The 15,950-nt window shown below is 41.0% G+C and overlaps 1 protein-coding gene across 1 annotated transcript in view; it reads left to right on the plus strand.

Moving 5' to 3' along the window:
• The first annotated feature begins 13,427 nt into the window (after positions 1–13,427).
• Positions 13,428–15,950, plus strand: part of c1qtnf4 (C1q and TNF related 4) — an 87,008-nt gene continuing 84,485 nt past the window's right edge. The window contains exon 1 of the mRNA XM_062030576.1: positions 13,428–13,553. Coding sequence (XP_061886560.1) covers positions 13,447–13,553 — 107 coding nt within the window. The 5' untranslated portion in view covers positions 13,428–13,446. The remainder of the gene's footprint in view (positions 13,554–15,950) is intronic.

A 15,950-nucleotide genomic window follows, 5' to 3' on the forward strand; every position in this document is an offset into this window, starting at 1 on the left:
AATGGCCAGAAAAAGAGAACTTTCATCTGAAACTCGACAGTCTATTCTTGTTCTTAGAAATGAAGGCTATTCCACAAAATGTTTTGGGTGACCCCAAACTTTTGAACGGTAGTGTATATCTGCATTGTTCTAGCCAAGTAAAATCTAAAATGACAGATGCTTTCCCAGTTCTAAATGGGTTAAACTAGGGCTAAATAATTGTTTATGACTGCTTCCGATACTGTTTGTCCCTGTAGAACGAATAGTTTAATGGTTAAGAGAATGTTGTGTTGGACTAAAGGGGAGGTGACGGCAAACAGGCACCAGGGGGAAGTATGTACAAAGATGTATTATATATATAGACAACATATATATATAATAATAATAAACAATACAACTAAACTAAGGAAATGGAGTGTGAACTAGAATACAAGAGTGTGTGGTGTAAGACTATGTGTGTAGTTAGCTGAAGTGTGTGTGTTACCAAGTGTTGAACGAGAGATGAGGAAGTCCAGGGGAAGAGAGGAGCCAAGCGAGGGAAGTCAAGGATCGAGGGTACTGCGGGGACACGGGAGAAAACAAGGGACAAGTCAAGCCACTGAGAGGAAAACAAGAATAGAGCATAAACCTTGACGCTTACGGTACACCATGAGAAAACTAAGTTCCTGCGCCGATCCTTGGGTCCACCATGCCTTTATCCGGCTCGCCCTAATCAGTCTCAGGTGTGCAGATAGCCGGTGAGTGTTTGCAGCTGGCGGCTGCTGCAGGGCGGAGACGCGCGGCGCATCCCTGGATTTGCGCGGCCGTGGGCGTGTCCCGAGGTGCGCACAGACGCATGAGCGGCGTTGGCAGGGGTCTGAGCCGTAACAGTATCCCCCCCCTATGGACAGATTCCAGATGTCCTGGAAGTAGAACCCCCCAAACAACAGTCAAGGGAGGGCGGAGGGGCGAACTGGTGGTGGGTCGCCGGCCCAAGAGTCTGGTACTCACCGCCAAGGTCGGCGAGACGGGCGACCCAGGAACGGCCACCATCTTGGCCGTCGGTAAGGCGGACGCGAGCGACGCCATGGTGAGTCTCGCCGGAAACGAGGATGAGACGTCTACAGCGAAGAGGATGACGTCATCGGCGGCGTGGAAGCGGCAGACGTCTTCAGCGGCGTGGAAGCGGCAGACGTCTTCGGCGGCGTGGAAGCGGCAGCGGAAGTCAAAGCCGGATACGGGGAGGGCAGCTGAGGAGCTGGCCGAGGTGCTGAAGGCGGCGGAGCTGGCCGAGGGGCGGAAGGCGGCAGAGCTGGCCGAGGGGCGGAAGTCGGTGCTGCTGGCCAAGGGGCGGAAGTCGGCGCTGCCGGCCGAGGGGCGGAAGTCGGCGCTGCCGGCCGAGGGGCGAAGGTCGGCGCTGCTGGCCAAGGGGCGGAAGTCGGGGCCAGCCTGGGAGCTGGTGGAGACACAGGGGCTATCCTGGGGATTGGTGCTAGCTCGGAGGCTAGCCTCGGGACTGGTGCTAGCTCGGAGGCTACCTTGGGGATTGGTGCTAGCTCGGGGGTTAGTGCTAGCTTGGAGGCTAGCCGAGGGGCTGGTGCTAGCTCAGGGGCTAGCCGAGGGGCTGGTGGCTGCGGCTGGTAAAAGCGAAACATAGGTGGAATAAGTCTGGCAGAGGGAAGTCTGTCTGGTTGCAGCTGCGCCATCACACCAGCACAGCCACCAGTACTATCCCTCCCCCTCCGAAAGCGGATGCCAGACGCTTCCTGCTGACTGAGGAACAGTCTTTAAGGGTGGGAGGAGGGTGTCCAGGCGACGAGAAAATTCTTCCATCCCTACAGCACTGCTAAACAGTCCATGAATTTGCTGAGGTGGGCTAGAAAAATTGTCCCAGGTGGATTGAAAAGAAAAAACCATCGTGAGAGGGGCAAAAAGAAAGGAGGAAGAAAAAAAACGTCACTGGGGGCGGAGCTAAAGTCACTGGGGGACGAACTAAAGAAAAACTGTGCCGTCTGGTCCTTAAATATAATTTGGCGGGAACTTACTGTTGTGTTGGACTAAAGGGGAGGTGACGGCAAACAGGCACCAGGGGGAAGTATGTACAAAGATTTATTATATATATAGACAACATATATATATAATAATAATAAACAATACTAAACAACTAAACTAAGGAAATGGAGTGTGAACTAGAATACAAGAGTGCGTGGTGTAAGACTATGTGTGTAGTTACCTGAAGTGTGTGTGTTACCAAGTGTTGAACGAGAAATGAGGAAGTCCAGGGGAAGAGGGGAGCCAAGCGAGGGAAGTCAAGGATCGAGGGAGGCAGTCAGTGTCCAGGGGGAGATCCGGGAAAAAGTGAGACGCACAGCTCATTTTCCAGGCGACGGAGGGTACTGCAGGGACACGGGAGAAAACAAGGGACAAGTCAAGCCACTGAGAGGAAAACAAGAATAGAGCATAAACATTGACGCTTACGGTACACCATGAGAAAACTAAGTTCCCGCTCCGATCCTTGGGTCCACCCTGCCTTTATCCGGCTCACCCTAATCAGTCTCAGGTGTGCAGATAGCCGGTGAGTGTTTGCAGCTGGCGGCTGCAGCAGGGCGGAGACGTGCGCGGCGCATCCCTGGATTTGCGCGGCCGTGGGCGTGTCCCGAGGTGCGCACAGACGCATGAGCGGCGTTGGCAGGGGTCTGAGCCGTAACAGAGAAGTTCCAAAGGCAGAAAAAGCCAGAGCACTGTCTTTATAATAAATGATAAATGGGTTATACTTGTATAGCGCTTTTCTACCTTCAAGGTACTCAAAGCGCTTTGACAGTATTTCCACATTTACCCAAATAACACACACATTCACACACTGATGGAGGGAGCTGCCATGCAAGGCGCTAACCAGCAGCCATCAGAGGCAAAGGGTGAAGTGTCTTGCCCAAGGACACAACGGACGTGACTAGGAAGGTAGAAGGTGGGAATTGAACCCCAGTAACCAGCAACACTCCGATTGCTGGCACAGCCACTCTACCAACTTCACACGCCTTTACTTTCTTTTTCATCCAGCATTAAAATAAACAAATGTTATTTATTAAGATTATTTACTTATATATTAATGTTATTTATTAAGACAAACAATTCTGTGAAATTAACAGCTGCATTAATGTAATTGAAAGTAATGCATATTAAAAATGTACTGATCCTTAAAGGCCTACTGAAACCCACTACTACCGACCACGCAGTCTGATAGTATATATCAATGATGAAATCTTAACATTGCAACACATACCATACGGCCGGGTTAACTTATAAAGTGCAATTTTAAATTTCCCGCTAAACTTCCGGTTGAAAACTCCTTTGGATGATGACTTATGCGCGTGACGTAGCCAGTGAAACAGAAGTATCGGTACCCCATTGAAGCCAATACAAAATAGCTCTGTTTTCATTTCATAATTCCACAGTGTTCTGTACATCTGTATTGGTGAATCTGTTGTAATTTGTTCATTGCATTATGGAGAAAGAAGCTGAGCAAGCAAAGAAGAAAGTTGTCGGTGCGAAGCGGAGTATTTTGCGAGGGAAGTCAGCAACACAACACCGCCGGTGTTTCATTGTTTACATTCCCGAAAGATGCAGTCAAGATCGAAGAACTCGGACAACAGAGACTCTTACCAGGAGGACTTTGACTTCGATACACAGACGCCTGTAGAGAACTGGGACAACACAGACTCTTACCAGGATTACTTTGATTTGGATACACAGACGCAGACGCGGTACCGTGAGTACGCAGCTGCGCTTCCAAACATTTGATCGCTTGCCCGTACGTGCGTGTCATGTACGTAACTTTGGGTAAATATATAAGCTTTATGAACCTTGGGTTAGGTGAACGGTCCTTTGGGTTGAGTGATTGTGTGTGTCGTGCAGGTGTTTGAATTGTATTGGCGGGTTATATGGACGGGAGCTAGGAGCTAGGAGCTAGCATAACAAACACCTAGGTGTTTTTATGCGGGATTAATTTGTGGCATATTAAATATAATTCTGGTTGTGTTGTGGCTAATAGAGTATATATATGTCTTATGTTTATTTACTGTTGTAGTCATTCCCAGCTGAATATCAGGTCCTACCCGCACGCTTCCAAACATTTGATCGCTTGCCCGTACGTGCGTGTCATGTACGTAACTTTGGGTAAATATATAAGCTTTATGAACCTTGGGTTAGGTGAATGGTCCTTTGGGCTGGTTGTGTTGTGGCTAATAGAGTATATATATGTCTTGTGTTTATTTACTGTTATAGTCATTCCCAGCTGAATATCAGGTCCCACCCGCCTCTCACAGCATCTTCCCTATCTGAATCGCTTCCACTCCCCACTAGTCCTTCACTTGCACTTTCCTCATCCACAAATCTTTCATCCTCGCTCAAATAATGGGGAAATTGTCGCTTTCTCGGTATGAATCGCTCTCACTTCTGGCCGCCATCACTGTAAACAATAGGGAACTTTGCGGAAATGTTCAACTGACTACGTCATGCTACTTCGGGTAGGGGCAGGGCTTTTTTTAGTCAGATACCAAAAGTTACGATCTTTATCGTCGTTGTTCTCTACTAAATCCTTTCAGCAAAAATATGGCAATATCGCGAAATGATCAAGTATGACACATAGAATAGATCTGCTATCCCCGTTTAAATGAAAACAAATCCTTTCAGTAGGCCTTTAACCTTTAAGCTACATCAAATATGACCGTGAACTTTGAATCATTGTTTTATTTGACCGCCTTCTTGCCCTGACATTTGTGCCCTCAAAATGTTGACGACACCAAAGGCCAAGTGGCCTTGCCCCTAAAATGACAAAATTCCAGGCCTGGTCAGTAGACTCCATACGGAAGCGCTAAAAACTACAACTTGGCTGACGGGGAGAAGACGCAGTGAAGACGCAGACGAAGTGGAGGCACGCAAATATGATCGCTCACAAAACGGCCCATCCTAAAGAGACGGTCAGAAAGCAACTTGAAAACGGTCAGTAAAACATAACCAATGAAAAATGTTCACCAAAGAACCACCATTACATGTTATGTACACCACAAGGAAGTGCTTTAAAAGTAGAAAAAAACAAAGATAATATGACCCCTTTAAATGTAGATTAGAATCATCATAGGTCCCTTTACGTTTTATTCTAGATGACATTTGACAATGCACAAATTGTGGACAAAAACATGAATTTCAGCAAATGTTCTTGCTATGTAATGCAAAACAAACCCACTGACACTCGGGGTGTTTTGATCAGGGATCAGTACTGCCAATTCCGATACAGTCATCCATCTGGGAGATCGGCCGATACCAATACAGATACCGTTCACACGTATTAACTGCAAATGTTTCCATTTATTTATGCTAATGACAGTTTAACAATATCAGCACAATATTTAACACTTATTCTCTTTTATTACTTACAATTATTTGAGCAAAACAAGGTAAATAGTGCATGACTTAGCAAAGGCATGCACTATTGCACTGCAACAGCTGAACAAAATCAAAAGTTACTATTACTGTTATTAAAAGATTACTCATTGAAATCTTGTTAGCCGTTAAAAGTCCTGCTGTGTCCAGAAACGTATTCTCTAAGTTTGTTAACATAATATTGATATACCACCATTACCACCAATTTATGGATGGAGCTGCCCTCTTTTGACCGCAATAATGCTGACACACCGACAGCTGTTGTTACATTATCCTCCCTCCAGACTCTTATTAATGTACTTGTTGATTTCCTGTTAATAACTGCTTACTTTCTGCTGCAACATAATTACAGCTACAATTTTTAAAGAAATAACTCAAACTCAAACTCACTTATTCTATTTTTTCTAGCTATCTTAGTGGCTAGCTTAGCAATTACAATGCCTGCTCCTGCATTTTCTCAGTGTGTAACATGTTTACCCTCGTCCATCTGTGATGGTTACCTAAGATATCAAGAAATGTGGTTTATTTGCCGTAATGGAGATGATTATTATTAACTTAGTGGCACAGCTCCACAGCGTGTGAAAACACGCAATTGGCTTCCAGCTTGTCAGCTGGGAGAATATAAATAAATACAAGAGAAGATCTGCATTTGTAATCGGCATAGTAATGTTACGGCTCAGACTCCTGCCGCCTCTCATTCATCTGGGCGTGCCTCTGGACACACCCATTGGCGTTCCCCTCCTACCGCGGCCGCGCCTCTGCAGGCAATCTGAAATCAACACACCTGACGCTGATGAATACTCCACTCGCTTCATAAGCCAGCTCATCCTGAGTTCCAGTGCCAGAACGTTGCTACCTGTCTCAGTACAGTAAGCCTACACGTCTCTAGCTCGCTCTATGTGCATTCGCTCTCTCTGTGTTTCCCCTCCTCTGTGCTCATCGTCCTGTGTCCTGTTTCGTCATCCAGCAGCGTTCCCCCATTTCCTGGTTTCGAGTTGTGTGTCTCGTCTCCCTGGATCCCCTCTGGACTCCCTGCTGCCTTCCTGGATCTCGACCTCACGCCTGGACACGAACCTTGACGCCTCGCTCCTGCCTTTGACCTCTCGCTTGCTCACGGACCTCCGAGCTTGCCTTGCCCCCCCTGGACTTCCGCCTCTCGCTCAACACGCATCTTCAACAACTCTTGGCAACAGTCAGTTAAACACAACACATATTCACACCATACTTATTTGGATAAATTACACACTCCACTATCTTGTGTTTAATAAACACGTCTCAAACTATCGATGCCCTTGTCTCAGTGCCGTCTCTCTGTGTTTCCCCTCCTCTGTGCTCATCGTCCTGTGTCCCCCCTGGGGCGGTATAGCTCGGTTGGTAGAGTGGCCGTGCCATCAACCTGAGGGTTGCAGGTTCGATTCCCGCTTCCGCCATCCTAGTCACTGCCGTTGTGTCCTTGGGCAAGACACTTTACCCACCTGCTCCCAGTGCCACCCACACTGGTTTAAATGTAACTTAGATATTGGGTTTTCACTATGTAAAGCGCTTTGAGTCACTAGAGAAAAGCGCTATATAAATATAATTCACTTCACTTCACTTCACTACTTCTCCATAGCACTGTCACAAGTAAGGCATTAATTGGCAATAGTAATCATCGGCGGTCACTCGAACGAGTATGACAATCCTCCTGGTAGGGGTGTATCCCTTTATGGAGGATGCCTGTGCGTGACTTCGTTTAACGTGGGGAGACTGGTGCACATACAGTCACCAGACGATCCTTGACAGAATCGGGTCAGGGTCCAGTGGCATGGAGTCCAAGACGACTGGGGACCCTTTTCTGCTGCAGCCTTCTTCCGCCATCGCAGTCGTTGTGGTAGTTTTTAAATCTACCGTCTTCCGTCTGCTCCGCCGTTGAGGTCTTCACCATGTACCTGGCTAGGGGGCAGTCAGGTACTAGGCCTTTGCCAAGGGCCAACTGGGGTAACAGTAGTAAAGGGGTTAACCACCTAGTGCCCCAAGACCCCATAAAGGAGCCTCCACTGCCAGATGCACTTTAACGTCATGACCAGGACTAGTGATCTAGATCGTTAACATTTTATCGATACCAGTGTCGATATTCCCGATCAATACCGGTATTAATCAGTACTCTAACCGGTTCTATATGTCATTTGTGTAAAGTGAAAACATGCATTTTTTATTTGCATTTTTGCTAGCACAAGAGGTTGTGCAGCAGGAACATCATGATATAACATCTCACAGCAGGGAAGTATTTTATCAACACCTGCTTTTTCTGTTTTATACAAGTCAATTATGTTTGCATGTGCAAGGTGCGATGCAGTTGTTATGTCATTGTCTTGTAAGTCCCACACAGTTTCTATTCATTACAATTACACTCAGCATACTCATCCATCCATTTTGTATTGCTTGCCCTTATAATAACATTTAAAATAATAGTGGATAATTATTGAATTGTGGATTACTGGATTGCATAGAGGATGGTTGATGAAGCATTTAGTACTAACGGTCGTGAGTTAAGAGGCGTTCACTTCAAACTGACACAAACTCTTATTAGCGTGCGTGCCTTTTGGGTTAGGGTTAGGGTTAGAAATATTGTTGTGTTACAAACTTGTGTGAGGTGCTGCTTCCTTATTTGGGATCATTCCAAGACAATTATCATCTATCCGTGCATAGTAGCGACACTTGAACGGAATGTGACAGTATGTCATAATGACGACAGTCAGCTGGATAAAATAAATACCAATAGCAGTATCATTAGTCCCAGGGGCGTCACTAGCTTTTAAGGACAGGGGGGGCTTAGCCCCCAGGAGATGCACGGGATGCGAGCGAGCGTAGCGCACGAGCACAAAACTTCACAAACAGCTAACAAAGACTTAGAAATTATTCATTGTTATTATTATTATTTCAGTGGGTTTATTTTCAATCTGTGTTCAGTACAACAACAAACATGGGTTTGCACAGTGACATTTTGTTTACAGCATCAACAAGAAACAATTACTTGCATGATCCTTCAAGATACACTGAAACACAATGAAAGTCATGGCATTAGCCTCTCTATGTTATTAATTCACAACATAAAGGCTAATGCCACGACTTTCGCTCACAATACAATAATTGTTTGTTCCCAAATATTTTGAAGTTGCACAGATTACATTTTGGGCACATATGTGACTAAAATGGTTGTAAATTCAAGCCCTGGAAATATTACTTAATTACTTGAATTAAAGTAATATCTGGATCGGGATCATTTGGCTTGTATATAATATATATATATATATATATATATATATATATATATATATATATATATATATATATATATATATATATATATATATATATATATATATATATATATATATATATATATATATATATATATTATGGCAAGCCGTTAAGGAAATTAAATATATATGGAAGTCTGAATAGAAATGAGAAACGTTTATATATACTGTAAATAAGAAAGACTTAGAGTCCGTCTGCTGATCTGAAAAAGAGCCAAAGCTGTCAAAGAGCTGAGGGACCATCTTCAAAGTGCAATGCTGAAACAAATAATGCAAACAATAAAATGTAACTTCCAGGGCTTGAGATTAATGTAGTCCCGTCGTCCCGGGGACGGTAAAAAAAATGCACGGGACGAAATGAAATGCTCCCCGGGACGATGGCTTTTAACCATTTTTTTTCTTTTTCTTTTTATGTATTTATTCATTTTACATTTTATATTAAATGTCTTGGTTTTTCCTCCCTCTGAAAATCCTATGAAATATTTAACAAGCCATCCTAAAATAATACAACAGCTATTAATGTAACAATACAATAAAACAAATATATTTAATGATGTTTTTTTCATTATTTTATGATATTTTTTTCATTACTTTAACAATAGGCTAATGTATATTACTTTATATAGATTCTACAAGAAACACAAAACTTAAAAACTAAATGATTTACAATTGCAGACACAAGGTTCCGTGCAGCTTCACTCATTGTAAAGGAAGACGGAAGTCCACACAGGAGAAAAATGACTACAAAGATGGTGTCTGAATTTTTCTTATATATATATATATATATATATATATATATATATATATATATATATATATATATATATATATATATATATATATATATATATATATATATATATATATATATATATATATATATATACCAAACAGTTTTGTGGAATAGCCTTCAATTCTAAGAACAAGAATAGACTGTCGAGTTTCAGATGAAAGTTCCCTCTTTCTGGCCATTTTGAGCGTTTAATTGACCCCACAAATGTGATGCTCCAGAAACTCAATCTGCTCAAAGGAAGGTCAGTTTTGTAGCTTCTATAACGAGCTAAACTCTTTTCAGATGTGTGAACACGATTGCACAAGGGTTTTCTAATCATCAATTAGCCTTCTGAGCCAATGAGCAAACACATTGTACCATTAGAACACTGGAGTGATAGTTGCTGAAAATGGGCCTCTATACACCTATGTAGATATTGCACCAAAAACCAGACATTTGCAGCTAGAATAGTCATTTACCACATTAGCAATGTATAGAGTGTATTTCTTTAAAGTTAAGACTAGTTTAAAGTTATCTTCATTGAAAAGTACAGTGCTTTTCCTTAAAAAATAAGGACATTTCAATGTGACCCCAAACTTTTGAACGGTAGTGTATATATATGAAAGACTTAAAGGTATACTAGAGGATATTGTGGATCATGTTGACTATTGGTCCTCCTAATTGTCAATCATTCTGGTGATGTTACGTAAGGACATATACATATATACATATATATATATATATATATATATATATATATATATATATATATATATATATATATATATATATATATATATATATATATATATATATATATATCAAATAAAACAAATGGCTTATCGATAAGCCATTTTTTATTTCTTTCTTTATTACAACGCCAAAATAGGCCTAACAACGCCAATGGTTGTAATTTTGTAGCACTTTGAGATATGGAATCAAATGTAAAGTAGATTACAAATACAATCTATTATATAAATAAATAAATAAATAAATAAATAAATAAATAAATAAATAAATAAATAAATAAATAAAATAATAAAATAAAATAAAAAATAAAAAAAATAAAATATATATATATATATATATATATATATATATATATATATATATATATATATATATATGTATATATATATATATATATATATATATATATATATATATATATATATATATGTATATATATATATATATATATATATATATATATATATATATATATATATATATATATATATATATATATATATATATATATATATATATATATATATATATATGTGTGTCCTTACGTAACATCACCAGAATGATTGACAATTAGGAGGACCAATAGTCAACATGATCCACCCAGAAATAAATAAAACAAATGGCTTATCGATAAGCCATTTAAAAAAAAAATTGTTTTAATATTTATTTATATGTATCATTATTCTCCTACTCACCTTTCCAGTAGAGGCCTCTCCCCTCTCACTTTCTGTGCTCCTCTTCCCTGACTCCTACAGGTCAATAGGGGTTGTGGAGTGATTATTATTATTATCTACTGATGATAGTCATACGTGAATGAGCTCAGCTCCTGTTCTTCTCCATGTGTAAAGTGAGAAACACAGCTGATGCTCCAGAAGGAAGTAACCCCAAAGATAGCAAATGGCAAAAAAGAGTGTGCATTTAACTTTATAAATAACCAGGACCTTCATGATGCATTTCAGGCTAACTAGCTAACTAAGTAGCAGCATTGTTTTAGAGCGGGAATATAACTTTTTGTCAAACACAGACCTGGTGTAAAGTGGAGCTAATACATTTTACTACAAGCAGTGATTAATACTTACTTTCTTGAAAAAGTTTCTTATGTCCATTTTGCATCCGTTCACGTTCTTGTTCTGCAGTGATGTGTGCTAATGTGCTTCGTACACCTGCAGGACCGCAAGCAAGGTCGCAGAGAAAATGCGGACTGGATTTTGAATGATGTGGGCATTTTCTACATGAACAAGTCCAAGGACCGCAAGCAATGTCACAGAGAAAAATGCAGACTGGATTTTGAGTGATGTGGGCATTTTCTATATGAACAAGTGGAATGGATTGGATACGCACTAAAGGGGCTCTCTACCTTACGCTATGAAGTGAGGGGAAACTGAGTGAATAATGACATGTTATATGATTATTTATTTAAACTCATATTCGGGCCACTATAATGAAAATGTCGGCATGTATTTGTAAAAAAAAAAAAAAAAGTTTTTTTTTTTTTTTTTTAAACACCAAATTATTTAGGGGGGCTTAAGAATATTTTAGGGGGGCTTGAGCCCCCCTAAAATAGGCTTAACAATGCTAATGATTAGTCCAAAATCTTAATGATCTTCCTGAACCGACCCAATTAGGAACTGGTACAAGGTAATACATCCTTCGTAATCACATACGTTTTCAAGAAAATCAGCCGATATTGATCAGTGGCCAATCGATCGGCACATCCATTAAAAGAACTCAAGTGCTATCAGTCTCGCACTCACCAGACATCAAGCACTAGGGATTGGTGATGAGGAAATTGTGGTATCATGGATGATTTAATGAACTTCTATGTCACTCTAGTAGTTGCTACTTATAGACAAATACACTGCTGAGTGTGGATACAATTGCTTTCCATTGCCTAAACATTGATAGCCTTAGTCTTATCCAGGTTCTATTATTAGTTGGTGATCAGTCAGTTTTCTCTGCCACCTGTTCTGTTGCTGCAAGTGTTATTAACCAACGTCTTTGTCATCCATGCTGTCTGTTGGATCAAGCCAAATGTATCAATGAAGATCAATGATTTCTTGATCGTGTTGATCAACACCAAGAAAAATTCATGAAAATGTCCCAACTTTGTGTCAGTTTGTGGTGGTTTCCTTATTCCTTGTCGAGAGCAGATGCATTTTGCCAGCACAGCGATTTATGTCATGATTTGGCAGCTCTGCTGCCACCTGTCTGCTTTTTGTTGCAGTGCCCGGTTTCTGGGTCGCGGGGCGGAGCCCCCTGTGGCACACACCTGATACTCATTTCTTCCTGTCTACTTAAGCTCTCCAGTTCACTCAGCGCCAGTAGATTCCTGATGGTTCACCCTTACGAACGTGTTCATCTTCTCTGCTTTGGCTCCACTCATGCGTTTCGTTTTCCTGTGGCTCTGTCCATGCATTGCTGTGGAGTGGTAAATGTTTCCTATCCACACCTTTTGTGTGCAATTTTTCTTTCTTCACACCTATTTTGTGCATCCTTAGTTATTTTCCCTCACTCCTTTTGGAGTTTGCCTTTTGTTATTATTGTTATTATTTTTGCTCTGCGTTCGGGTCCTACTCCGGCTAAGCCGATCGTGACAGTTTAGCCTTACTGCGGAGCTGCGCTGCCCACTCCTTAAATCTATTTCTGTGTGTTGGCTGGAACACAAAGCACAGCAGTTTGCCTAAAAGCCTGCGGTAAGATCAGATGCAAAAGAGCGCGGCAGTCTGCTAAATGCCAGCCCCCCTAAAAAGCAAAGCACAGGAGGGGTTCAGTGCTCATGCATGTGACTCTGCAACAGACTGTCAAATTTGAATATGATTATGAAGGGAAAAGTGGTTGGATAGGATTTCATTTCAAATGCATAACATATATTTTCTATCTGTGTCACGACAAGTAAAAGAAGATGATGACTTCTTGAGATGAGAAAGAAGAAGGAAGTTTGCTGCAACAAACACTCTCTCTAACATGCACACAGACTGGGAGTATGTGTGTGCATTAAAACAGGAGCATCACTGCAGTATGCGCATTGCACCTCTATGAACATCTAATCACATTACAACCCACCATAGCATATCGTGTGAGGGTGAGGGTGGGAGAGTGGAGGTGTGTGAACAGAAGATAGAAAAAGAGAGAAAGAGCAGATGGAACAATGGGTGATGGGCAAAAGAGCAAGGAGGGGGAGAGCAGATTGAAAAGAAAAGAGGAGGGGGAGCAGTGGGAGAGCGAGAGATGAAGAGAGGGGAGGTTTCGACAAACGGCACCGGAGAGTCGGAAGTTTCAGCTCCACGCTTCCCACACAAGCAGGACGAGCGATCCAAGCTCACACACATGCAAAGGTGAGATGGCTCTTCATCATCACCATCAGCATGATCACATCCACGGGTCTCCATCAGTGTTTTGGCGTGAATGTGAGAGCTGTGTGCAAGCAGTGAACAGTGACCAGCCCAAGTTCAGAGTCTGCAGGCATGCAACGTAAACAGTGATGCACCACCTGAGGTGGGAGGGGTGGCGGCGGTGGCGTCCTGACGGACCACCGTAAAATACAACAGATTAAGACTTCATTTTTGAACATTGTAAAAATACCAGATGGTGCCTTATAGTGATGAATTCTGGGGGAATTCTGCATTTAGCGCTCATGCCGCATTTGAGCGATATGCATTATTTATCCACTGTGAAACAGTGATACCTCAACAGAAGAAGGCATGTGTTTAGTATGTACCATCACTTTGAATATCACTAGTATGCATGGAAGGATGCATATATCTCTTGTTAATTGTGGCGCTGACACTGGAGGTCCCAGAGGCAACAGGATGATGTGATGTGAATAAGGCTGCTGATGAGAAAAAGTGCAACCTTTTTGCAAGAAAACCAGTACTTGCTGTATTATTACCTGCGTTTGTGTCTCTAGTGTGTGTTTAGTTGTGCTTTAGTATTTTGCCCATGACAACAGTTTAAATTGGAACATGCGTACGGTTACAATATGGTACATCACATATTCCTAGTTTCTCATTCCAACATGCCTGAAGAGGAGTGGGAAGACGCAGACCTTATTTAATTCTACCTCTTTTACGTTTCATAGCAATTGCTAAGACATTTATTTGTGCACTTATTGTGCTCAATCTGTAACACAAATAAATAACTAGTTGTTTTTTGCATCATAAAATGTATAAGATGATCTCATTTTTTGATAAGGTTCAAAATTCTTCTTCCTTGTACTTTGTAAATACTTTGAGTTTGAACAGTTTCTTAAAGTGGATCATATTAGTGCAGTGTTTGACTTATTTCCCTAAAGCAGGGGTCGGCAACCCAAAATGTTGAAAGAGCCATATTGGACCAAAAATACAAAAACAAGTCTGTCTGGAGCCGCAAAAAATTAAAAGCCATATTATATACAGATAGTGTGTCATGAGATATACATTGAATTAAGATGACTTAAAGGAAACTAAATGACCTCAAATATACCTACAGATGAGGCATAATGATGCAATATGTACATATAGCTAGCCTAAATAGCATGTTAGCCTCGATGAGCTTGCAGTCATGCAGTGACCAAATATGTCTGATTAGCACTCCACACAAGTCAATAACATCAACAAAACTCACCTTTGTGCATTAATGCACAACGTTAAAAGTCTGGTGGACAAAATGAGACAGAAAAAGAAGTGGCATAAAACACGTCCTAGAAAGTCGGAGTAAACAAACTACGGTGAGTTCAAGGACCGCCAAAATTAGTAGGACAAAACGGCGCTCGCCAAATACTCAAATCAGTGAAGCATGTTTAATATAAACAGTGTGCTTTATAACAATTAGGGAGGTTTGTGTCATGTTTGTCCTCCTACAGAAACCATATTAAAACAAAAAATATATTTTTTTCCCCTTATCTTTTTCCATTTTTCATACATTTTTGAAAAAGCTCCACAGAGCCACTAGGGCGGTGCTAAAGAGCCGCATGCGGCTCTAGAGCCGCGGGTTGCCGACCCCTGCCCTACACCATTCCATAGCTTAATTCCACATACTGATACTGTATGCTAAAGGTTTTAAGTGTTGTATGTGCATACACATGTTTTAAGTTATTCTTTTCTCTGAGGTTATATTTCTCCTCTTTTGTTGAGAAGAAATGCTGTACATGCTTGAGTAGCAAGTTATAGTTTGCTTTGTGCATAATTTTAGCTGTTTGCAAATTCACTAAATGAATGAATATTTTCAATACATTTTTGTTTTAATAAACAAAAGGTTTATTAAATATTATTTATAACCCAAATTATTATTCTAACTGACCTTTTTTGTAACGCAGTTAATGAATAAAGCATACTTTTGTTATTTTCCATATGTCTACAAAGTAACTCAGATATGGTAACACTGGCGAGCATTTGGGAATACGGGGTGATTTTTGGTCCAGAACATATTTAGATTTAGTCAACATTGAATTATTTCTTGCCACCGTTTGTAGTATATGTCTATGTTGTCTATTTGTATTTGACAGGGAACATTGAATGTCATGCAAAATCAAAGTAAAGTATGGATTTAAACTTGTTTAGAATATAGTACAATATTTCAAAAAAGAAAATTTAAGAACATTTAACTATTTTGTGAGTATTGTGTGGTTGTATGAATTCCAGACAGTACATTTCCACCACGTAGAAAGTGTTTGCAGTTCAAACCTGATACAGACAAGCACGCAGTACAGCACACCGTTTGAATGTACAGTCCATTGGCTGGTGTCGTGGTACTCG

The sequence above is a fragment of the Entelurus aequoreus genome, linkage group LG02 (genome assembly GCF_033978785.1).
Source record: "Entelurus aequoreus isolate RoL-2023_Sb linkage group LG02, RoL_Eaeq_v1.1, whole genome shotgun sequence".
NCBI classification, from domain to species: domain Eukaryota; kingdom Metazoa; phylum Chordata; class Actinopteri; order Syngnathiformes; family Syngnathidae; genus Entelurus; species Entelurus aequoreus.